Source organism: Phascolarctos cinereus, unplaced genomic scaffold (genome assembly GCF_003287225.1).
Source record: "Phascolarctos cinereus isolate Bilbo 61053 unplaced genomic scaffold, phaCin_HiC Scaffold_2;HRSCAF=192, whole genome shotgun sequence".
Taxonomy (NCBI): domain Eukaryota; kingdom Metazoa; phylum Chordata; class Mammalia; order Diprotodontia; family Phascolarctidae; genus Phascolarctos; species Phascolarctos cinereus.
In genome coordinates, this window is record NW_027555625.1 from 213,981,324 (window position 1) to 214,007,852 (window position 26,529).

A 26,529-nucleotide genomic window follows, 5' to 3' on the forward strand; every position below is an offset into this window, starting at 1 on the left:
TCTGCCTGTGAAACATATAGCTGAGCGACTATGGACAAAACACCTAACCTCTCAGTGCCCAAACTCTAATATCTATACCAGGTATTCCCAAGCACAGTTAAAATCATAGGTCTTATCTCCACATCCCCCAAAATATACTTGTTTAGAAAAACAAAATTATAAATAGTTAACTATCTCTAAGATATTACTAAGAAATTACCCTGGCCTGATAGCACCACTACCAACAAAATGAAACAGAAGCTACCAGTAACAACAAATCTAAGAGATATCACTGATAATATCAAAGAAAGTATCATTTTCCTATAAACCAGCATAATTTACATTTTGCTACAATTCTGTCCCTGTTTTTCAAAACTATCTTATTTCATACAACCACTCCAAATTTTATCTCTTTTTTTGTGATTTCACAGCTGATGAAGTTTGAATTGGCCTAGCTGTTCTGGAAAGAAATTTGGAATTATGTGAATACTCTGTATATATCTTATACATGTAGCTTGTTTTCTACCTCCTCCATTGGAATATAAGCTCCTTAGGGAAACTAATTTTTTGCCCTCCACTGTATCACCAGTGCTTAGCACAGTGACTACAGATATAGCAGGCACTTAATGTTTGTTGAATAATTGATGAATAAAGAAGAGCAGAGAATATGTAACAATAACTCATGAAAAGTAAAAAGAATCAGAAAAATAATATACACAATGAATACAAGGTTGAATATAACTGTTGGAAAAAACAAAACAGAAGTAAAAGCTGCAAAATCAAAACCACCAAACTTGACTCCAAAGAAGAGATTATGAAAAAGCCTTCACATCAAGGGTGTGTGACCCAGATATAGAACTCTTTACATAATGCTAGACTTCTTCAAAGATTTGGTTAGCTTTATGGAACTTGTTTGGTTTTTTTTCCTTCCTTTAAAATTTTTTTGTTAAAAGGGATGGCTCTCTGGGATAGGGAGGTAATGAAGATGATATAAAAACTACTGTTGTTCAGGCATTTTTCAGTCTTGTCCAACACTTCATGACCCAATTTGGGGTTTTCTTGGCAGAGATACTGGAGTAGGTTGCTATTTCCTTCTCCAGTTTACTCTACAGACAAGGAAATTTAGGCAAAAAGTTTTAAGCAACTTCCTAGGGTCACACAACTAGTGTCAAACTTGAACTGAGGAAGACAATTTTTCCTGAATCTAGGCCCAGCATTCTATCCACTACACCACCTAGCTGAGTGTATAAAAACTATAAACAATTTTTAAAGGAAAAAAAAAATAAGCATTGCTGAAGATTTTGGTATTCCCACTCTGATTAGTGAGCGGACCCATGAACTCCAAAACCTCTATTTAAGAAAGGCGTCCAGGACAGCCATCTCTTCATTTCCCACCCAAGTCCACTCTTTTTGAATTTCTCCATCATGCCCCCAAACAGGGTGCCTCCCTTCACCTCAACCCTTTTCAACTTCCTTTTTTTGTGTCCTCTTCTCTCATTCAAATGTAAGTTGCTAAGGACAAAGGTTCTCCTTTCTTTTTTATTTTGCATCCCCAGCACTTACTACAGTGCCTGGCATATAATAGGTGTTTAATAAATGTTTATTAACTGATAGATCTTGTCCAAGAAATTAGTCCTCAAAGCCACAAGTGGTATATTCATCACATCTAGAAGGGGGAGAATAGGTTTCAGAAAAGAAAGTCTGATTTGGGACCTGAACAGATGTTGCCTGAGATTAATAGGCTTGTGGGCAGGGATATAATAAACTGACCATGAGCTGTTAAGAATGTTTTTGCCTATGTCTTAGAAATCTAATCCAAAAGACTTGAAACTGAAAAGAGAAAGAAAAATTATCCAGACAGCTAGCTGCTAGGATTCTCTTCTCTACCAAAAGTAGTATAATTAATCAATTTTTTATTTGTCACAATGATAATTTCATTCTTTTCCTTGTGGAAAACTTTCAGAGAGATACATTCAAGACACAAATAATGAAACAGGGGATGCCAGAAACCATCCTAGATAGCAAGGAGGTAGGAAGAAACCCCAGGCACTGTCATCTAATGTACTAACAAAGCACCATGACGCCTGGACCTTGCCATGCATCCTGCTGTCACATCTTTGGATTTCCAGGCCTTTACACGGACCCTAATGTTGAACATTTCTCTCCTGGCTCTGTTTCCATCTCCCTGGACTTCACCACCCAGCCTCAGCTGCCTTCTTACCATGGTGGTTCCCTCATCACCTATGGCCTTCTCACACTGACATCTCTCTACCATTGCAGCTCCCTTCTTCTGTTAGTGATTTCCTCCCACCATCCTAAATACCTCTCTCATCCCTGCTTCTCACTCTCAGGATTTCACTACCATGCCCTCTCTTCCAATTACTACTACTTTTTAGCCCACTTTTATATACTGCCTTCTCCCATTTGTGAGGGCAAGGGCTTTCTTTCCTTTTGCTTATATTTTTACCCCAGTGCTTAGCACCATGGCTGGTCAGCATAAATAAAAATTATAAATATGTTGATATTCAAAATTTAAAATATTTAATAAATAAAATTGTAAACAAATACTTGCTGACTGACTATAGGAACTAACAAGGAGAAAATATGTTGAGCGGCTGATTCTTGCCAACAAGAAAGAGTTAAGAGTACAAAAAAAGGGAACACTGGGGAATAGTTAGGAATCCATATTAGAATCTGTAACAGAAAATATAATTTACAAAGAAAAAACACTGACAGAAATATTGCCAAGTAAAAGACATTATCCTGTGTCCCAAATCATAAGGCCAGGACATACCCCATCCCTTTGTCATTCTAAGTCCCCATCCCAAATTTCCATGCCATACATCATCTCAGGCTCCATGTCCCCATTACCACTCTAGATGCTGGCTGCAACCAGACCATAAACATTCCTTCTCCTAAGGAAGGATGCTACCCATGGAGGCACAACACTTTCCTGAAGAAGTAGGCTTCCCAATACACAAACTCCCTCCAGACTAATCCATCATAAGGTCTCAGCTCCCACTATACCTCTTCCCTCATAATGATAAATAACTAGCTTCCAACAATATCACAGAATACAAAATAAATTTGCAAAAATCATTAGCAATTCTTTAGAGTACTAACAACAACCAAAAAAAAAAGCTGAAGAAAAGAAGAGAAAGAAAAATTCCATTTTTATGAAAATAAAGGTTTAGATAATTATAGGGGTAGTAAATGTTTATACTTGGCCTATACCAATACAACAAAAATAATACTGACTAATTTATTTACAAAGTTGACACTTTACCAAACCAGCTTTGAGGAGCAAAAAGGTAAAAAATTTGTTGAGAAATAACAAAAAAAAAGGAAGATGAAAGGGTCCTAGGATTTCCAGATATAAAACTATTATTATAAAACGGCAGTTCCCAGAACTATTTTCTACTGATAAAAAAAAAGTCTTAATAATACCATTAATAAATGGAACAGACTAGATAAAAATCAGAAATAAGTGGGCTTAGTAGCCCAGTATTCAATAAAATGAAAAACATAAACTGATAGAATTAGGAACCTATATTAAAGAAAAACTGCTGGGGAAAATGGAATGTTGGCAGAAAAAAAACTCTGACTAGCATATCTTGTGTAACATACCCCAATGAGTTCCAAATGGATTTACAAACTAATTATAAAAGGTCACATCATGGTTTACAGAGGAACAATAGAAAGAGGTATCAATAGGGAAAAACTCTTAACCAAACAGGAAAGGAAATTATCAAAGAAATCAGACAACTGTAACTTCATAAAAGTAAAGAGGTTTTGTACAAATAAAATGAAATGAAAGCAAATATGTTAAAGTCCATTGAGGGGAAAAAAATTTCTGCATCTATATTTCTGATAACATCGGATAAGATATAAAAGAAACTAACACAAATAAGACTAAGAATTGTTTCCCAATAAATAAGTGGTTTAATGAGAAGAATGATCAGTTTTCAAAAGAATTACAAACTCTCAATACCCAAATGAAAGGTTGCTCCAAATCACAATTAATAGGAAATATCCAAATTTAAATTCCACCCCAGTTTTTATCTCACACATAGAAAACTTGTAAATCTGTCAAAAGATGGATTAATCCATGCAGGAGGTACTATTCTATTAGAAGAGAGAAACACTAAGATGTTGGTAGACTTGTGAATTGGCCCAAACATCCTAGAATACAAACGGGAATTATGCAATTCAATTAAACTACTTTTAAGCTACGAACAATAAAAGACAAAGAAAAAATCCTATATATACCAAATTATTTATAGCGCAAATAATTATGGAATTATTTATAGCTTTTATTCATGAAATGAAAAACTGGAAACAAAGTAGGTTCCCATCAATTGGGAAATGACTGAACAAAGCGTGGCACAGAAATGTAATGGAATATTATTGTGTGCCAAGAAAAAACAAACAATTAGGAGAAACACAGATGTACATGAATTGATTCTATGAAGAAAGAAGAAATAGAAGACCAAAATACCCAATGACTAAGATTAAGTTTCCTCATGTGTAGAAGACAAAGGACTCCAGCTCTATGTGCCATAATCCTAAACTGCTTGAAAAACAATACAAAAAGGTAGAGAAATTAAAATTAAATGCAATGACCAATGAGAACCATAGAAGAATAGCGATGGAATACTTCATTGGTGTAAGTAGAGAAAAGTGGATTGCAGGCTCAGAATGAATCACATACATCAGATTAAAAAAAACCATATACGGGAGGAAAAGGAAGAGAGTAAATAGAACAGTGATAAGCAATTATATAAAGAATTCAGAGCAACTCATTTCTTACTTTGCTTCTCTTTTCTCTACCAAGAAAAAGCATCTTTGGACTGGAAATGATAGAGAAGTATAATTAATAGGGAATTGATACTCAAAATAACGAGGGAAATAGTAAGCAAGAAGATAGCTGATTTTAATGAATTATGATCTCTGACCTCAAACAATATCTCAGTATAGTGAAAAAGTCATTTGTGAAAGATGAGCCACAGAAAGTAATCTCTGAAAAATCAAGGAAAATGGTAGAGTTACTGCAGGAGAAGAAAAGATGAAATGTCTTTTCAAAAAGAAGTAGAAAATAAAGTCTGTCCACTATAAACCAGTAAGCATGGTTTCAATTCCTAGCAAATTTCTCTAATATTATTAAAGGAATGGCTTGTGAATATAAAAAAGCTGAGATCACAAAGAGCTCATCATACGGCTTCTTCAAAAATAGATCATGTCAGACTAACCTTGTTTACTCATTCGATTTCTTGACCATCATTTAGTCTGGGTTTTACTGAAGAAAGTATGTGAAAACTGGTGGTCTCCTTCCTGTTCAGCCTTGGCAAAAAGATCTAATTCTCCTCCTCTCAAAAATGTATCCATTGATAACTGTCAAAGCTCAGTTCCTAAATGTTATTGAGAGCAAGCTTCTCTGCAAGTATGCAGTTCGTAGGCAATCAGCTCACACAACTTACCTTTTGTATTTACTATACCATTACATTAAAAATTCCTTTGCACCACAGCCCCACCAGTCCCATATTAACTTTTCCCTCCAAATTTCACAATAAAATAACTCGATACAGCTAATGTCTGGCTCCAATTAAAAACTTACAAGTTATCACAAAGATAACTGACGTTCTATCAATGAGAAAGTAATTTTTAAGTGTACAATATTTTAAATTTCTTTGATTCAACAACTACATTGAGTGTCCACTAGTTAGAAATGCTAAAAACACCATTTTAAACATAACTTAGTAGCTTCTTTAAAATGAATAATACAAGTAAAAATGTCTAAGTGAAAAATTAAATATTTTACATCTACTAATTTAACACAGGCAAAGGAAAATCTATTTTAATTTGAATTTTCCAAAAACTACAGACTCCCTTATTAAAAGCAACACAGGGAAACAACCTGCTTTTTAAATTGTTCTCTAAAGCAGAGTAATGAAGTCTCAATTCACAAAAAAAAAAAAGTCACAAATTAGAAATTTCCATACCTGTCTACAGATCGACCTGGACCCACTCCAAGTTCAGGCCGTGCACTAGGTAAGAGGTAAGACAGCCTGTCCATCACTGAAGAGGCTACGGGTAAGGCAGCAACATTTTGATTTATTTTCTTGAGTTCATTTACAATGGCACTGGCAACAGACTTCAACACATGATGAGGAAGATGAAACGTAACTGTGGCCCACTACAATTTAAAAAAATATATAGGAGGAAAAGTTGAGAGCAAAAACTTAAAAGCTGGCTTAATTTTACACACCAACACAACAGGTTAAATAAAATAAAATACATTAGTAAATGTGATCTTTAATCTTCAGTATATTATAAAAGTATATAATTTAAACTACAAACTGCCAGTAAAAATGAGAGTTAAACACTGCTCTGAAGAGATACAGTGGTTTTCATTGGGATACTACATGGCACATGCTATATAAATGGCAGCTAGATGGCGCAGTGGACAAAGCACTAGACCTGAAGTTAAGAAAACCTGAGCTTAAAATTCTGCCCAAAAATTTAATAGTTATGTGACCACGGGAAAATCACTTAACTTCTGTTTGCCTCAGGTTCCTCTCTATAAAATGGGGATAATAATAGCATCAACCTCTCAGAGTTGTTGTAAGAATAAAACATTTGTAAGGAATTTTGGTAATTCTAAAGTGTTATCATTACTATTACTAATATTATTGTTATTATCCTTATTATTATTAATTATATTCACCTGAGGAAAACTAAAATGATCTGTAATAATAATAAGTTACATGCCCAAAAGGGTTATAAAACCATGTATACCCTCTGACAATGCAATATCATTACTAGGTGTGTAGCCCAAAGAGATTTGGAAAAAAAAAGTGTATAAAAAATATTTATAGCAGCTCTTTTAGTGGTGGCAAAGAACTGGAAACTGAAGAGACGTCCATCAATTGGGGAATGGCTGAACAAGTTGTTGCATATGATTTTGATGGAATTTTGTTGTGCTTTAAGTAATGATGAGCAGGATGGTCTCAGAAAAATGTTAGAAAGACTTACATGAACTGACGCAAAGTGAAATGAGCAGAACCAGTAGAACATTGTACACAGTAATAGCAATACTGGATGATGATCTACTATGAATAACTTAGCCATTCTCAGCAAGACAACGATCCAAGACAATTCTGTAGGACTTATGAAAGGTGCTGTCCATCTCCAGAGAAAGAACTGGTAGGGCCTCAATGCAGACCAAAGATACTTTTTCTTTATTTTTCATGGGGGCTTTTTTTTGTCCTTTTTCTTTCACAGAATGGCTTGCATGGAAATGGGTTTTGCACGACTACACATGTATAACATGTCAAATTGCTTGCCTCCTCAACGAGGAGTAATTGTAATTACTCCAATTACTCCAAAGATCAAATATAACTCCTTTAACATTTAAATACATTTACAACTTGACATTTCCAGACTCAGTAAAACAGTGTCCTTCCCAAAATTTACATTTTAAGCTATTTAATACAGCTTTAAAGTACACTATGACTTTTATGTCACTCTGTTCATTGACTTCTCTCCAACAGCAACTGGCCTTAATACTTTTCCTAATACACAACTTACCTAAATCCATGCCCTTGTAATGGTTGTCCCTAGTGCTTGGAATGTACTTCTTCCTCACCCCATCCTCTTTGAATCTCTAATTTTCTTCTTTCTCTGCCTAGCAGTGATATCTCTCAATCAAAAGGTTATTTTCATTATTTTTTCAGTATAACAATAATTATTTTTATAGACCAAAAGGATGAATTTATGGTATTACTGTGACTGTCTTCCTGTATTCCTCCTTCCTCCTGAGGGAGGAAGGAGAGGAAAGAATTTAGAACTCAAAATTTGGAAGAAAAAAACTGTTAAAATTGTTTTTCATGTAATTGGGAAAAAATAAAATATTAAGATTTGGGAAAAAAATTATACACTGATTAACTGTGAATGACTCGACTATTCTCAGGAATACAACCAATCCAAGACATTCCCTTTATATACAATTGATACCAGACAATTGCAAAGGACTCATGATGAAAAATGGCTCTCCACCTCCAGAGAAAGAACTAATGAAGTCTGAATACAGATGGAAGCATACTATTTTCACTTTCTGTGTTTTTTTATGTTTTTTTTTCTTTGTGTCTATGTCCTTTCACAACATGACTAATATGGTGATATGTTTTGGATGACTGAACACATAAGGCCTGTATCAAATTGCTTATTGTCTCTGGGAGGTGGGAGGTGAGAGACGGAAAGAGAAAATTTGGAACTCAAAAATTTTTTTAAATGAATGTTTAAAATTGTCTTTACATGTAACGAGGAAAAATAAATATTTTTAAATGAAGCAAGAATAAAAAAAATGAAGTGCTAATGATAATAATAATAAGCTACAAAAAAAAATTGTACAACTGTAAGTAAGCATGGTATGATTAAAAAGAACACTGGATTAGGCATCAGAATACCTGGATTCTAGCTCTCACTCTTCCATTAGCTAACTGTATGATGTTGGGCAAATCCCAACCTCTTTGGGTCCTAGTTGAGGAGATAATCTTTAGGTGATCTCTAAAAGTCCCTCCCAGGTCTAAAATTCGATGGTCTTTGAATAGTCCTAAATCAACAAAAAAAGGGAATGTAAAGAAAACAATTTGTGCAAGAGATAAGTATTAGTCACATAATTTGCACATGTACTCCAGAGTTTACTGGCATCTCTCTACAACTAGATACTAAATTGCCAGAGGTAAAGGACCAAACATCCTCTCCATGCCAAATGGTGCTGCACACATAACGGTACTACACAAATAGTTGAATGATATGAGTATGTCTTTTTAACATATTTATTATGACAAGTTATGGCTTAATCTTTGCACATATTAAGTCATAAAATGACCCTTTTCAATCATAGTCACTCAGATAAGTTTCCGGACAGAATAAGGAACAGTCTAGAATGGCATGTGAAAGCAGACAGACATCTTTTACCTCCTACTTTATAATCAAGATTTCAGAACAAAGAGGTAAACAAAAAAATGGTGGGAAAAGTTGGTACTTTGGTTGCTCCAAAAGAAAAAAAGATCAGACCAAGAAAATATGAAACTCAATTGAAGGATTGCTACATTATGCAATCAAAGGCCATATACAAACACATGATACTGTAAGGATCATTTTGTCCATCTGAGAAAACTGAGGCCTAGAGAGATCATGTGATTTGGGCAAGGTCCTACAGCAAATTAATGGCAGAGATTAAGTATTACAGAAGTGAGAATGTCATATTTACGACCTCAACTTGTAATTACTAAAAAGCTCTACCTAAACTAGGATCCAGTCTCCACAAAGACATAAAATAGGTCTGGGCGGAAAGTGTCCAAGGAAATGAAAAAAATTGTATTAATACCTTTTATATCCCATTCATTTCCAAATATTATATATCCCACCCCATCCCCACACTCAGGTAAACCATCCCAGTTTGAAAGGTGAAGGCAAAAAAGCTAATTCAGGAAAAAATACCAACATACTGATACTGCCTGATAGTATATGCAATATTCCATACCCAAAGAAAGGAAGATAAATTTTCCTAATTCTTGTCTCAGGCCAAAGATGGACATTTTAATTATGCAACATTCAGCGTCATTTTATTGTTCTTTTTGTTTACCATGTCACTGAATTTGCTGTTTTCTGATTCTGCTTATTTCAATCTGCATCAGCTCAATACATTTTCCCATGGCTCTTCTTAGCCATCATTTTTAATGGCCTATAACATTCTACTACATTCAAGTACCACAATTCATTTAGCCATTCCCCAATCAATACCTGCTTTATTTTCAATAATTTCTTATCATAAAAGATGCATATGAATATTTTGGTACCTATGAAAACTTTCTTTCTCTGCCTAGCAATGGGATCTCTCAGTCAAAAGATCATTTTCATTACTTTTTCAGTATAACAACAATTGTTTTTATAGAGAAAAAAAAGGATCAATTCATGGTATTAGTGTGACTGTCTTCCAGCATGTAGTACCCTACTCCCACATCTCATATCTATGTCCTTCTCTACACTACAACTATACTTATCCAGGCCTCTCACCTCATCCCTCACTTGGACTACTGAAACAACCTTGTAACTAACCTATCTTCCTACCTCAAGATTCTACCCACTGTAATCTGTCCTCCACAAACTACCAAAGTGATTTTCCTAAAGTCCAGACCCAACCCTACTCAATAAATTTCGACTGTTCCCAATCACTCCAAAGATCAAATATAACTCCTCTAACATTTAAATACATTTACAACTTGACCTTTCCAGGCTTAGTAAAACAGAGTGTTCTTCCCAAAATTCACATTTTAAGCTATTTAATAAAGCTTTAAAGTACACTAAGACTTTTAGGTCACTCTGTTCATTGACTTCTCTCCAATCACAACTGGCCTTAATACTTTTCCTAATACACAATTTACCTATATCTATGCTCTTATAAGGGTTGTCCCTAGTGCTTGGAATGCACTTCTTCCTCATCCCACCCTCTTTGAATCTCTAATTTTCTTCAAGGCTCAGCAGAAATACAATCTTCTACATAAAAAACTTTCTTAACCTTCTCCTGTTCCTAATAATCTCCCTCCAATATTACTCTGTATCTATTTTGCATTCGTTTGCATTCTCTCCCTCTCTCTCTGACAAATGTCTTTTGTTTTTATACCCTTGGTTTAAATTGCCTGCACATAATAGGTACTTAACAAATCCTTGTTGAGTTTATTTTCCATCTTGTGCCATTTTTGTTAATTTACCGGTTATGAAGTATAACCGCAGAATTATTTTGATCTGCATTTCTCCTACTGTTAATAATTTGGAGCAATCATGTATATAGTTTCAATTCTTTTGAAAACTGATTTTAATGTCTTGATGATCTTTAAAAAAAGAATGGAAAGAGATAAAAAGAAATACACTGGAGGGAAGGGAAAGGAAAGTTAGGGAAAATTATCTCTGAATCAAGGTGCACAAGCAGACACCCACATGAATGAGGGAAGTGAAGTCAATAGTTGACTCTTAAATTTCATTTTCATCTGAACTGGTCAAAAGAAAGAATAATACGAAGTACAGAAATTTTTAAAATTTGGGTCCTAGTTGAGGAGATAATCTTTAGGTGATGTCTAAAAGTACCTCCCAGGTCTAAAAAGGAAAGGGGGTGAAGAAGGGGGAAAGGGAATTAGAGAGAATAAAATAAGGGAAGAATTAGTACTAAGCAAAACAAATGCTAAAGATGTAAATATATACATATATATAAATACACACACACGCGCACACCTCTTTCTGAGGTGGCAAAGAATGGGATATAAAGGAATATCCATCAACTGGAGAACAAATGAATAAGCCTTAGTATATAAATGTAACAAAATACAATTATACTGAATTTTATCAGCATAATGACTCTAGAGGACTAATGGTGAAACATACTACACATTCCCTGACAGAGGGGTAAAGGACTTAGAATGCAGAATGAGACAAAAAAAAATTTGTGGAAATTCACTCTGATAGACCAGGTACATTTTCATTGAATTTTGTTTTTCTTGTGTTGTCAATTGGGAGTTTTGAGCCAGGGTGGTGACTGATGTGAACAATTTACTAAAATGCAAATATGGGGCAGCTAGGTGGCGCAGTGGATAGAGCACCGGCCCTGAAGTCAGGAGGACCTGAGTTCAAATACGGCCTCAGACCAAACACTTGACATTTACTAGCTGTGTGACCCTGGGCAAGTCAATTAACCCCAACTGCCTAAAAACAAACAAACAAACAAACAAATAAATAAATAAATGAAATGCAAATACAAATCATTAATGATCACTTGAAAAAAATGCCAGCTTTAAGAAAAAGGAGAGTCAGTACACTTTTAGAAAAATAAGACACCACCACCATATCTTTCAGATTGGCAGAAATAACAAAAAGCATCTAAATTCAAATGCTGGCAAGGAAGGGAAGAAATCAGCACATGAATTCATTCCTGGTGTGAATGAAAACTCATAGAATCATTTGAGGATTTGGCAGTACATAGTTTAAATTTTAAAATAAGCATACTTTTTATCCCAACAATTCTTTTTGAAAATGTATTCTGAACTAAGTATTTAATAGAGCCACCTGTTTGAAGAATTTTCATAGCAGCAGTATATGTAATTGACAAAAAATTGGAAACAACTGAACAAATGGTTAAAATGTGACACAGCAATATAATGGGATAAAATCAAAACTGACAAGATTGAGGAATGTAGTAAAAGCTACAAAAACCTTTATGAAATCTGGCACAGTAAAAAGAAAGCTAAACCAGAATACAATATATACATTAACTACAAACACAAGAGAGTAGATTTAAAAATTCTTTCATACTTTAATGCACTGAAATTAGTAACTACATATAAGTAGTTCTAAGCAAGTTTAGCTAGTGGTATTGATATTTAATGTTAAGCTAATATAATATTTAATTTTTAAATGACCAAAAATAAATGCTTAGAATCCAGGCTTTATATCAGATTTTTTTTCTTTTTCTCTTGCTCAACTTATCACATATATTTTTGAACTAGAAAAACAAAAATCAATTTAACTCTTTTTGAAAACTCCAGCCACAATGTAAAAGTGTTCATCTCTGATCATGTCCCATTTTCCTCTTCCTCAAAAATCTAAATCACAGTAATCTATGATGCCATCCAAATTCTCTACTACTAAGCACCTAGCAGCTACTGTATGTGAAAATGAGCTATTAGGGGAAATTAATTTGGCTCTTTACAATTTAAATTACAATTTCAGAACTTTAAATAAAATGTAGCCAGATGGCTCAGTGGATAGAGTGCTGGATCTGGAGTCAGGAAGACCTGAGTTCAAATGTGTCCTCAGACACTTACTAGCTATGTGACTTTGGGAAAGTCACTTAATCTCTGCCCCTAGAGAAGGAAATGGCAAACCACTCTAGTATCTTTGCCAAGAAAACCCAAAGACATTACTGGCATGATATGGTCCACAGGTTCTCGAAGAGTCAGATATGACTAAACAAGATCACTATAACAATCACTCTCTTTTTTTAATCAAACCTTTCCTTCCACCTACCCATGTCACTTTTTCAGCCTATATCCATATAATGTCCTAGTAATTTCCTCAGATACATATGTACTATGAAACACTAAAAAAATAGTCTAAGCCAATTGAGCACATATCACGGTACTAGGCATTTGGAGAAGACATAAATAGTATGGCTCAATGAAAAGACTATTAAATCCCAACTTTCCTATTTGCTATGTGTGGGACCTTAAGTAATTAACTAGCTTTTCTGGGCCTCAATTTCTTTATGGAGTTGGATTAGATGGCTTCTAGACTCTTTTCTAGCTCTAAATCTGTGGTACTATGATCATAATCTATTTTCTCAAAAAGAAAAATAATACTAGCAAACTTTTTTGGTGTAAGATTGAAGAGATCTTTAAAAGTTGTAGTTTCACCAAAGATTTGTATGTAATGTTAAAAATAGTTTATCTTAATCCAACTTCTATCAGACAGATTTCTGGTTTTCCTAGCAATTCCTATCAAGCAGGGAATTCTTTCCCAGGTAATTTCATTTTCAAGTTTTCAAGGACTCAACACTGGCTTACTGAGTTCAATTATTTCTGTATCTTTTGTATTTTATAACCAGGATGAAATAGTTTTAATAAACCTCTCCTGTCTGCACTTTTGACTCTACCCAACTTTTCCGACAATACCCTATAATGCCCTTTCACCCTGGAAGTTCACTACACCCTGAGACTTGATACACTGGAAGTACCATCCACCCTTTGTAGTATCTCTCTGTTTTGATTGGTTGCTCCTAAAACTTCCATCTGAAGGAGGAAACCTAGAAAGTCCTTTCTAGGCTGCACTCCTCACTCTCCAGACTTTCTCCGCAACGCCCCCAGATAGGTACCTTCACATTCTCCCACTTCATTTTCAGCTTCCCTTTATGTACTGACTTCCCCCACTAGAAACCAAGCTCCTTGAGGGCAACAATTGTTTTTCTTTCTGCTTCTACTGGCATTCCTAGTGCTTAGGACACCTGGCACATAGCAACTGCTTAGTCAATGCTTGATAACTTAATTCTTGACTTGTTTTGTAATAGTTTTTCCCCCATCATTTTCCCAGGCTATTTTGTCTAGCTCTATAAAATGTTCCTTTGGCAATTTGTCTGGCCAGCCCTAAATCTGTAATTGACTTTGGTAGTATTGTTATTGTATTATCTTATCACAGTCCAGCCATGACCAATGAATATTCCTCCAAGTATTCCAAAATAACATCAAAATGGAAATATGGCCAGAATATTAAAGCTTATACCATAAGAAAGTTTAAGAGAAGCAGATCATGTATCTTTCACAGCTAAGGGAGTTTAAATTCTTAAAGAAACAAGAGATAGGGTCAATTATAAGAGACAAAATAGGTAACTGTGATTACATGAAATTGAAAAGCTTCAAATGAAAAAGATTAATGAAACAAGGATAAAAAGGGAGAAATGGCTGACAGGGGAAAAAATTTTCCAGTTATGTCATTGATAAGGTTCTGATATACAAGATTTACAGATAATTTAAAAAACATCAAAACCAAAACAAATTCCCCAAATCAAGTGGGCAAAGGATATGAAAAAACATTTCTCAAAAGAATCACAAACTATTAACAACTATATGAAAGAATTCTCCAAATCACTAGTAAGAGAAAAGCAAACGAAAACAACTCAAATCTTATCAAATACTTAGCAAGCTGATCGAGAAGACAAAAGACAGGAAAAATAAATGCTAAAGGAACATGGAAAGATGGCACACTAAAAAACTGTTGTTAGAGCTGTGAATTAATACAACCATTCTTGGAAAACAATTACAAATTATGTAAAGAAAGTGATTAAAATGTTTATAACCTTTTTTGGCCCACTGCTAGGCATATATGCTCCATGGAGGTCAGTGACAAAAAATTAAGTACCAAATAAAACCCAAAATATTTAAGGCAGCAGTTTTTACAGTAGTAAAGAGCTGGGGAAAAAAAGATGCCTATTGATGGGGAAATGGATGAACAAACTGTTGGATTACGTTCCATTATAGTAGTGGAATATTACTATGCTATAATTAATGAAAGAAAAGCATTTACATACCTAGCATGAATATGATAAATGCAAAAAAGTGGGCGGTGGGATTGTTTGGTGGGAGAGAGAATTAAAATGAAATTAACAAAATCAGGAAAACAATACTGGCAAGGACTACAAAAAAAATAACAACAATAAAACGGAGCTCTAGCTGGTAGTTATTCAAACTCTGCTCCCCAACTTCCATGCATTCCCACTCCCCTTAACCCAAACCAATTTCCAGTCCAAAGCTATCTACCCCTTCCACTGTGCTCTCTGCCTAGTCCACAGGCAATAAACCTCCTTTCACCTTAAATGTTTTCCTTTCCCACTCATCCCAACTTCTGGCTCTCAGTGAGATCTGGCTCAATCACAACAGCCTCCTCTTCTAGCACTAGCTAAACTTTCACTCATTCCCCTTGGCTACCATGCACTGGCTGGGTAGAAAGAGTTGGAATACACTTTGCTTCCCACAGCTACTTCAAGCTTCTCTATCTTGGCTGCTAAACCGCTGTGACACAGTGAAGAAAGGATCTGGAGTCTGAAAGGTACAAGTTCAAATCCAGTCTTCAGACTCTAGCTATGTGGCTCTAGGCAAGGTACTAAACTTCTACTGGCCTTAGTTTCCCAGCAAGTGAAATGGAATAATAAAACTCACAAGGTTGTGGTGAGGATCAAATGAGGTAATACTAAAGCTTTCAGCACAGTGTCTGGCACAAAGAAAACACTATTTAAATGTTATTATTATCTACCACTGTCATGCAGTAACCTCTTTACCCCTCCTCCTTAGTCAATCCACATACACCATCCAATGAAAATCTTCAGACTTGTTTTCATCAGAGTTTTTGAATAAGTAATTTGTTTCCCAAATGTATTCAACACTGAGCTACTAAATTCCATAGTTTCTGATTCTCCTGTCTAGTCGGTTTCACTGAGCTACCTCTCTAACCAATATCAAACTGTTTGGATGACTGTTGTTTTATGATGTAGATTTTTTGATGTACAATGAGATCAAGAGCTATTATTCTTTCTTCTTCTATACCTTTCTGCATTATTTCTCTTGGTATTGTAGACCTTAGATTTCTCTGAATTAATTATTATTTTACTGAGTCCTGTAAAATGTTCTTTTAATAATATTCAATTGGAATAGCATTAAAGCTGTAAATTAACATTGGTAGTATTGTTATTTTTATTATATTAATACTGTGCAGCCACAGCACTGAATATTCTTACAGCTTTATAAGTTGTTCTTTATTCAATCTATTTATAATTCATTAAAGCTACACAAGTATTTTGCCTGCTTTGTTAGACTGATCCAACTATCTTATGAATTTTTTTTAGTTATACATAGTGAGATTTCCCTTCCTATTATCTTGCTTCTTGGATTTTTTTTTTTACTGTTATATAGATAGCTAGGTAGCAAAGTAGATAAAGCACTGTACCTGGAGTCATCAAGACAAGACAAATCTGGCCTTAGACATTTTATTAGCTATGTAACCCTAGGCATATCACTTACCCTCATTCTGCCTCAGTTTCATTCACCTGTCAAATGGGAATAATAGCACCTGTCTCTCAGCATGAGCAAATGCAGAACAAAGTGAGCAGACCAGAAGAACAATTTATACTCTTATAAAAATGAAAAGAGTATAACCAGGAGAACAATTTACACAGTTGACAATGACACTGAAAATATAAACAACTGTGAAAGTGACAGGTTATGGACAGATTTAGGGTACAGAACTGAACATACATATTTTGCGTAGATATCAGAGGAATTTGTTTTGTTTGACTATGTATATTTATTACAGGGAATTTGATTTTTTTTTCCTTTGATTTTTAACCGGGTAGGGTTGGGAGAGAAAATCAATCCCTGTTAATTAAAATATATAGTGAATTGATAGGATTCACAAACAGGAAATACTGCATAAACTTTTCAGATGAGGTCATTATGTGATTAGTTTTACTTAAATGTTTTATTTTGTGACAAGACACTTCTCATGAAGTGGAAGTGATCTGTAAATATATATAATGCAAAAATAAAAACTATCAATAAAACTAACGCTAAATTTAAAAATTTATAAAGTGCTTTGAAGACCTTAAAGCATTGTATAAATACTACCTATGAAGAAATACAGCTGTTTTTATGAGTTTGTTTTTCCTGCAACTTTCCTGAAGTTTCTGTCTTAATTGGTATCTTGATTTAAGTCCTAGGATTTTCTAAATAAACCATCCTATCTATCATAAGCAAAAAAGATAGTTTTATCTCCTCTTTGCCTACCTTTAAGTATTCAATTTCTTTTTCTTGACTTATTTCTACTGCTAGCATTTTCAAAATTATATCAAAAAACAGTGGGGAAAATAAACATCCTTGCTTTACTTCTATATCCTTTACTAAATCAGGTAAGATAAAAGTTTATTAATTTTGTTACTTTTCAACTTTTGTAGAAATTTTTTTAACTTTTGGTAGGCTTCCTTTTTTTAATTTTGCTTTCCATAGTCCTTTTGGTTTCTAGTTACTTTATTTCACTTGTCCTCCAATTTTTAATAATTCTTTTGGTTGATTTATAATTATTTAAAAGCATATTTAAAATACATATTCAATTAAATGTATTTATGGTTTATTAATCTCCTCTGATTCTATTTTATTAAAGTACTTTTTAGGAATGCAGTTTTCTATAAGACTGCTTCAGCTGCATCCCAAAAATACTGATATGTTGTTTCATAATTATCATTTTTTCCTCACATAATCAATTTCTATGATTTGTTCTTTGATCCACTCACTGTTTAGTAAAGATATGAAGTGCTACAGAATATTGATTGTAATAGCCTACATATTCTTTTCTAATGCTTGTAACAAGTATATCCTTATAAAAAAAATTTTCACTAATAACAAAGTAGGAGAATGGCTTATTGATATTCACTCAGTGGTCCCTTTTTTGGTCATGATAGGGGTCTGAGGATTTCTTTTCAGACCTCTGGTAACATCTACCAACTTAAGAACTAAATCCTTCAACATCCTCAAAGCTGTGCCACCTCCAGTACAGATCTCTTTTTTTGTGTGTTCTTGGTCTAGACACAGCTGGTTTTTGTCTTGTTTTTGCTTTGCAACTACACTTAACTTCAACATTTAAAGTAACATCATAATTTGTCTATCACTTTCTCTAAAGTCCTCACTAGGATTCTTTATCCATTCTCATTCATTTTTCATCTTACATGGTTATAACTCAGGTATGCTCCATTCTTCTGCATCTTTTTCATCGACAGGGGAAGAGGGGGAGGCACTATGAATTCTTCCATAAAAGATTTTTCCATATTTGTTTGGGAGCCTTTTTTTCCACTTTATTTTACTTTTCAATTAACAATTATTTTCACTCCCTCCTACCAGAGCCAAAACCCACCCAATGCTCTCATCTAAAAGAAAAAACAAAACCCTAGTAACAAACAGGCAAATTTATGCAAAGACAAAGTTATCCACTAGTCATGTCAAAGCAGTCAATAAACATTTATTAAGCACCTATTAAATACCACTGTACATAGTATATTTGTATTCCACTGGGGATGAAAATAAGAAAAAGAAAGACTGTCCCTTTCCTCAAAGACCACCCAATATAATGAGGGAAGACAATATACAAAAGGAAGCTGAAGGAAATACAGGGAACACACAGCGGCCAGAGGGTACCCAACATGGAAGTATGATATTCATGGAACTGAAACGAAGTAGAGCAACAGATGGAAAATGAAGAGCTTCTAAAAACCTATGTCTCATTCTAAATGTTAGGAGGTAGATATCATTCGTTATCATACAACCCTTAGAATCTGGGTGGTCACTGGAACAACCAAAGTCATTAAGTCTTTAAAAGCTGTTTGATTTTACAATGTTCATGCTACATAAATTGTACTTCTGGCTCCGGTTGTTTCACTTTGCATCAGTTTCTATAAATCTTGCTAGGTTTCTCTTAACTCATCACTTTCAATGTTTCTTACAACACAATAGTATTCTGTTACATTTATATACCAAAAATTTTCATGAATCCCCAACTGATGGAAACTGATTAGTTTCCAGGTCTTCAATATCACAAGGAGAACTGCTGGTGGTCCTCTTTTTCTGATGTCTCTGAGATACAGGCCTAGTAGAGAGGTGCCCAGCTCTATTTTAAGGTCTTATCGTTATATTCTAGAATGTTATTTCCATTTTTTTAGACAGCACACCATAAATGGTCATATTAAAAGATCTAATGTCCACTGTACCTTTTATGAAAATCATTACAGAACTTTCCTAACACTTGTGGTACTTTTTATAGTCTCCACCTTAAATGTCTTCAGGATGAGTTCCCTTAGTTGTGAACTTAGTGGCCAAGGAGTCTTTGAACTATTGCCCCACTATACCCTCTTTCCATTTCTTTTCTCAGTTTTAAGATAATTCTTTTTTTTCTTTAATTTTTTTTCAGTCCTACAAACTTTTTAGTTTCATCTTTGTTTTCTTTTTTAAATATATTTTATTTTTCACCAAATTATATGTTAAAACAATTTTTAAACTTTTTGATTTCCAAATTCTATCCTTCCCTCCCTCCTTCAGCTCTGAGATAGTTAAGCAATCAGATACAGGTTATACGTGTGCAACTTGAATAAAGGAAAAAGAATGAAAGAAAGCGAAAAACAGCATGCTTAATTCTATTCAAACAAGATCAGTTCTTTCTCTGGAAGTGGATAGTATGCTTCATCATTAGTCTTTGGGGATTGTCTTGGATCATTGTATTGCTGAGAATAGTTAAGTCATTCACAATTCTTCATTGTACAATATTGCTGTTACTGTGTATAACCACCTTCTGGTTCTGTTCACTTCATTTTGCATCAGTTCATAAAAAATCTTTCCAGGTTTTTCTGAAATCATATTGCTTGTCATTTCTTATAGCACAAAAATATTCCATTACAATCATGTAACACAGCTTGTTTCGACACTCGCCGATTCATAGGCATTCCTTTGATTTCCAATTCTTAGCCACCACAAAAAGAGCTGCTATAAATATTTTTGTATAAATAGGTCCTTTTCTCTCTTTTTTTTATGTCTTTGGGATAGAGACCTAGCAGTAGTATTTCTGGATCAAAGGGTATGCACAGTTTTACAGCCCTTCAGGCACAGTTCCAAATTGTTCCCCAGAATGGTTGGATCAGTTCACAACTCCACCAACAATGCATTAGTGTCCCAGTTTTCCCACACCCCCTCCAACATTCAATATTTTCCTTTTTTGTCATATTAGCTAATCTGATAGGTGTGAGGTGGCATGAAGTGATTCTTTTTATGATCTTGAACCATCTTTCTCCATAATGTTTTATTATTTAGTTTATATTTAAACCACTGTTAACTTTATCATACCTCTCCACTTTCTAAGATCAAATACCTCCCCATTAAAGATTTCTATCTACTTTTGTAGCACTTAAATAACAAATTTGATAATTGTATTCTTTTAGTCATTTTCCATTTGTCAGCATATGAAGTTAAGTAAGTTATTTTAGTATCAGTTAAACTGCATACCATATCTTTCCTCATTTTTATTCTTTCTTCATTTGATATCTGCTCTAATGAGTTAATTCAGGAATTAATTCAGGAATGACTCCACCTGAGACTGCTTGTTGCTTCTGGTACATAGAGCAAAACCAACTCCACCAACCCCACTATTTATGTCTAACAAGCAAAGCCTACAAATGACCTTTCAATTTAGCTGCCCATTTCCTTATAGAGATAGCATGGTATAACAGGGGTGTGGAACCTGCAGCCTAGAGGCCACATGTGGCCTTCTAGGTCCTCAAGTGCAGCCCTTTGATAAAAGGATTTGTTCTAAACTTGGATTCAGTCCAAAGGCTACACCCAAGGACCTAGAAGGCCACATGTGGCCTTAAGGCTGCAGGTTCCCCACCCCAGGACTGTAGGAGATACTATACATAATTCAGGAGTCAAGTCAAATTCAAATTCCACCTCAGGCACTTACTAGCAGCATGGCCCAGGCAAATCACTTAACCCCTCTGGGCCTGAGAATCTTCAACTATAAAATGAACTATCTGGACTCAGTAACCCCTAAGGTCTCTTCCAGCTTTAGATTTAATATCCTGTGGATCTTTTTGTTTACCTACTTCATTTGTAACAAAAACAAAAAGACAGAAGAAAAATCAGTTCCTCCAGTAATGTGTTTACTCACTGGTCAAGACAAGAATTTACATTTACAGCAGCATCAACTAAGCTGTCATTTATACCGATATTCTAAAACTTTAAAAAGTAGAAGAATGGCACAGGACTGAAGATCTTTTTGTATTGTTTTCCATGAGTTGCCATGGCCAAAGAATTCATCATTAAGTGGCCAAACTTATGATGACCATCTCCACATTCTGCTAGTTGGGTCCTCTAAAGACAGTCTGATTTTAGGACCATACTACAATCTTTTCCAGTCTATTAAAACATGCCAGAATTTAGATTCCCTTCATATACAAAGCATTAAGAAACTAGACATAGCATTAAGAATCACCAACATACCAAATGAGGCACTAAAATAGAGCTTTGTAGAAAATTCTCACTAACGAAAAATAAATAATGCCTTAGAAAAATCTTAGAGTTGCTAGTTCTATACATCAGTTCATGGTGCCTCAAAGCCAGTTCAAGTTCCTTCAACAAGTAAAGTGAATCTGTAAGGCAAGTTCAAACATTCTAGTGTCCCAAAGAAGTAAATAAAGTCTGATCTAGAATACTTAAGCTATTCCCCAAAAATGAAAGGACATAAAAATATATACCTAAATTAGCTTAGAACTAACCTGAACACAATAAGACTATGCATAAAGAAGTGGCCAACCCAGAAAATTCAGCAAGCTAAATATTTAAATAAAAGACATTTATATGTGAAGACTTTTAGACACCTTTTAGGTTATCAAGTATATGTTTAAAAACACTGTCTCTAAGAGCAGAGAAATAGACAGACAAAAAGACAATGTTTTTTCCTTATAACTCTAATGCAATATATTAATCTTATTTAAACATTCTTACTTTAGCAACTTTATGATTAGCTGCTGTCTCGTGAGATGTATTTTTTAGTCCATCTTTCAGCTGTGTGATGAACAAGTCATATCCTTCAGAAGAAGAAACATCTACCTTCTCTATACAAGCAGATAAAAGTTGCTGGGCCTAAAAAACAAAAGGAAAACACAAAAATTAAAAGAATAAAACTTAATAAGCTGGGCCTTACAACTGCATTACTGATTTTAAAGACTAGATACTTTAATAAATTCATAATACAAACAATTTCTAAGAGGAGTAAATACTCTAATAAAAAGGCTAAACTGTTGACTTCACTTCATAATATCTATTAACCTGGAAGTTCTATTTGGCAAAAAAAAAAATTTCCCTGCTTCAAGTTATTTTGCTCTTGAAAATGCCAAGTATGACAACTGTATTTTTAAAAACACTGTCATTCAGATTCTTCAGATGTTCTCTTTACCCGATTAGTTAAAATTAGTAATACTAAGCTAGAATTTCACTGATCTCAAAGTATGAAATTATTTTATTATTATTCAGTAAAAAATACAGGAGAAATTTTCTATATTACATAATATACTTGATATCTTAAAATCCTTAATATTTAAGACCTCTATAAGTGAACAAATTCTCTGCCAAAGGGCACAGGAAATCCTCACAGGTAGCAATACCAAAAAGTGAAAAAAAAAGAGCTTAATCACACTATTTCTTAAAAAATACTTTTATTTTTGAGCCCTGCTGGAAAGATATGCTCATAAAATAGATGGAAGTGGTCATACCTCCAAAAAAAAAGATGAATAATGAAAACTGTGTAAGGAAAATAAGTACTAAGAAAGATCTAGAAAAGGAATTTGAAAACTCAAGTTCTATTCTCAGCTTTGTTATTTTCCAATCTTAGACAAATATTCTTGAGTTTTGACATTGCTTTTCCTCCCTTTGATATAAATATGGTATTCATTGTAACTCAAAAAATTAAGATTTGAAAACACTTGGAAGAGAAAATTAGGATCTCAAAACACTTGGAATTTCAAACTATATAATCCTACATAAATTATAAGGAAAATGCTTACCAAAAAAAAAAAATCACCTATGAAAAAGTAGGTGCCATGGATACTTATGGGATAAAAATTTAAATTATTTATATTTCTCTTACATACATCAAAGATCTTAAATTTATCATGTAGCATTTATTCAATGAAATTCATTTTATTGCAATTAAAATTTTAAATGCATATGGTTTTTCTAAACATATTATCAAAAATTAGGAGTGCTTTTGCCCATTGTGAATTTTCTATCGCATATAAAACTGATAATGTCCTGAAGATTTTCATTAAGTAAGATATCAAACAGTTACAACAGCACCATCTCCAAACCCAATCCAATCTCTAGTGGTGTGACCTTGTGCATTCTCCCTTTACTAGTGTCTATTACATCAGTAAAAAGTGAGGGAATTTACATCCAAGGGGTCACATGTACCTGAATCTACTTTTTAATATTAGAAATAGGTTTAGTTTTTTTGTTCTTTTAAAAAGATTAACCTAGATCAACTAGTAGGTAAAAGAATGACAGGGATATTTTTATTTTAGAAAGGCATGTCAAAGACATCTAGATGGGGGACAGCTAGGTGGCATAGTAGATAGAGCACCAGCCCTGGAGTCAGGAGGGCCTAAATTCAAATCTGGCCTCATACACTTGACACCTACTAGCTGTGTGACCCTGGACAAGTCACTTAACCCTGATTGCCTCATTAAAAAAAAAAAGACACCTAGATGGCTGGAGAATCTCCAGAGAAATTCAACAGGGATGGTGAAAGCACTTAAAATCCAGGTCACATGAGGAACTATTAAAGGAAATGTGGATGTTTAACATGAAGAAGACAAGGCTCAGGGGAGGCATGATAGCATTCAAGTGCTTATAAGGCCACACGTAGAAGGGCAATTAGACTAGCTTTGCTTGGACCCAGAGGGCAGAACTAAGAAAAATGTGTGGAAGTTTCAAAGCAACAAAAATGTTGCAATAGGAGTTTTTTAGGTGTTGATTCCAATTAGAAAGTTCCTGAAATCCTTACAGCTACGAAGTTCTGTGACTCTATAATATCCTTTTGGAAAAGATAATGGAATAAAAAGTTACAGCTGGTTTAACAACCACGTTGATTTACTTGAAGAGAAATCTTTCTACAGGGTTTTGAACTTTAACTCTACTGTGTTTGTCCTTAAAAATTTGTCAAAAAATGTTAAGTAAAACAAAGAAATTATGCTCATCAAATATTCATATGACAAAAAGCTTCAGGCAAGAGCTAATACTCAATGACAAAATCAAAATTCAAAATAATCTCTAAAATTTGGAATGATAAGTCTAAACAAGATGAGATTTTATGTGGATAAATGTACAGTCCTTTTCTGGTAGTTCAAAAATTCAATTTCTGCAAGTAGAGAAGAAGGTAATTCTTTCTTTAGAATGCTTGTGAAAAAATTCCTGAGGGACTTAGTTGACCAAAAGTCCAATATATATAATCCTACCTTATGACGGAGTTACTGGAACTCAATAGGGCAAAAAGTATCATAGGAAGAAGTATTTTGATCAAATAAAGGAAGATAACAGTCCTACTATAATCTGTATTGGTCAGACTGTACGCAGAATACAAAGCTCAATGCTGGGTAAGATATTTTAAGATCGTAGGATTTTTATTTAGGCCCCTGTGAATTCATATAATACAAACCCTCATTTTACAGGTGGAGGAACAAGTCCAGCAAAGTTAAATGCCTTTTCCAACAACAAACAGGTAAGTAGGTAACAGAGTTGACCTTCAAATCCAGTGTTCTTTCCCTATACTTCAATATCTTCTAAATTTTTTTAGTTGGAATGTAGTTTCATGTTGATAAGCATGTTTCAAATCCAGAATTCTGAGGATGGTTGAGGATTCCAAAAACATATTGGTGGTAGTAAAAAAGATGATTCACAGGACAAGTGGATAGACAGATGTTACAAAGAGGCAGGGGTATTATAGAAAATAACTTTATAGCTCCCAACTCTTAAATTTCTACAAGTCTATTTAAATAACAAAGCAAAAAGTTAATGTTAACTATGCATTCAATAATATAGAGAAGTGGGCTCAGAACAGGACTGAACATAAACAGCACCAACCCTAGAGTTCACAAATCAGGCAAGACATGTTAAAAATTTGCCAAGACTAAAAAGTGTCCAGTTTTCTGTCATATGGGGCCATATCCCAACCAAGTATAATTTATAAATTTCAGAAAATGTGTGCGGTTTAAAAGTAAGGGAAAGGAAAAGCTTTGATAGGTAAGTAATATAAGCTCCATGGAGCAGGGACATGTTTTCTTTTGTTTTGGTTTTTGGTCTTTGTATTCTCAGTGCCTAGCACAATGTCTGGCACATAGCAGACACTAAAACATTTAGTCAATGAAGAAAGAAGTCAGGGGCCAGAGCTGGGAGAACACCCTGACATAATCACTTTCTTTTGTAATTCTTTTAAGAAGAAGTATTTATGAAAATGTGGTCACCAATCTAATCAATCAATAAACATATTAAACATTTTACTATGAGCCAGTCACAATAATATGTACTGGAGACAAAAAGTCCAGAACCAAACAGTCCTCACCTTCAAGTGGCTTCTAGCCATACTGGAGAAGAAAAGACATAAATATAGAGGAATATATAAAAATAAATGCCAAAAAGATACAAGATAATTTAGGAGGGAAAGTACTAGTATACATAAATACTCCCATATTCAATAAATTCAGGTGGGTCTTCCAAGATCAAATATAAAAAACCCTCTGTTTCGTGTTTAAAGAAAGCCCTTAAAGCCTGGCTCCTTCATTCCTTCCTACTCTTATACTTTATTCTCTTGCCTTGTACTCTGCAATCCAGTGAAATGGTTAATATGGGTTTAAATATTTGCTATAAGATTTAAGCTTAGACTATTATGTAAATAGCTACCACTGTTTCTTGAACTTGCTACAAAGTAGCTTGCTGTACCCACTACATGCCGGGCCCTATTCTAGGTGCTGAAAACACCAAGAAAAAAATGAAAACATTAATCCCTATTACATTCTATTAGTTTTTAAAGACAACAATAAAATGAGGCATCCAATGGTCAAATCAAATAAATGCTCTTGGGCTTAAAATAAGTCTAAGTAATAACTCCCTCACTTCTCCTAATTGCCTACCATAAGCAGTTTGGAATATCTGGCTCATTTTTACAAGGTCGAAAATAGAGTAGCATGCTCAGAAAGAAGTTGAAAGACTATTTATTATCTATTTCTTTTCACACATAAAAATTTACAGAAAACATACGCTCATCCACCTGTTGGTTCTAGATTTTGTTCTGCAATGGTTTTTAATCACAGTTTAAAAAAAATCACAGTCATCTTTCCAGAGGTCTTTTTATACTGTCCAGTTTAAAACA

The 26,529-nt window shown here is 34.1% G+C and overlaps 1 protein-coding gene across 8 annotated transcripts in view; it reads right to left on the minus strand.

Annotated features, from left to right (window-relative positions):
- The window catches only part of BIRC6 (baculoviral IAP repeat containing 6), a 307,740-nt gene that overhangs the window by 233,853 nt on the left and 47,358 nt on the right, over nt 1-26,529 (minus strand). For all 8 annotated transcript variants that reach the window (XR_002321676.2, XM_020972336.2, XM_020972335.2 and 5 more), the window contains exons 3-4: nt 22,113-22,250; nt 5,979-6,172 (exon numbers count right to left, since the gene is read on the minus strand). Coding sequence is in view for 7 of the 8 variants with exons in the window: in XM_020972336.2 (XP_020827995.1) it covers nt 5,979-6,172; nt 22,113-22,250 (332 nt within the window). In the remaining variant the exon portion in view is untranslated. The remainder of the gene's footprint in view (nt 1-5,978; nt 6,173-22,112; nt 22,251-26,529) is intronic.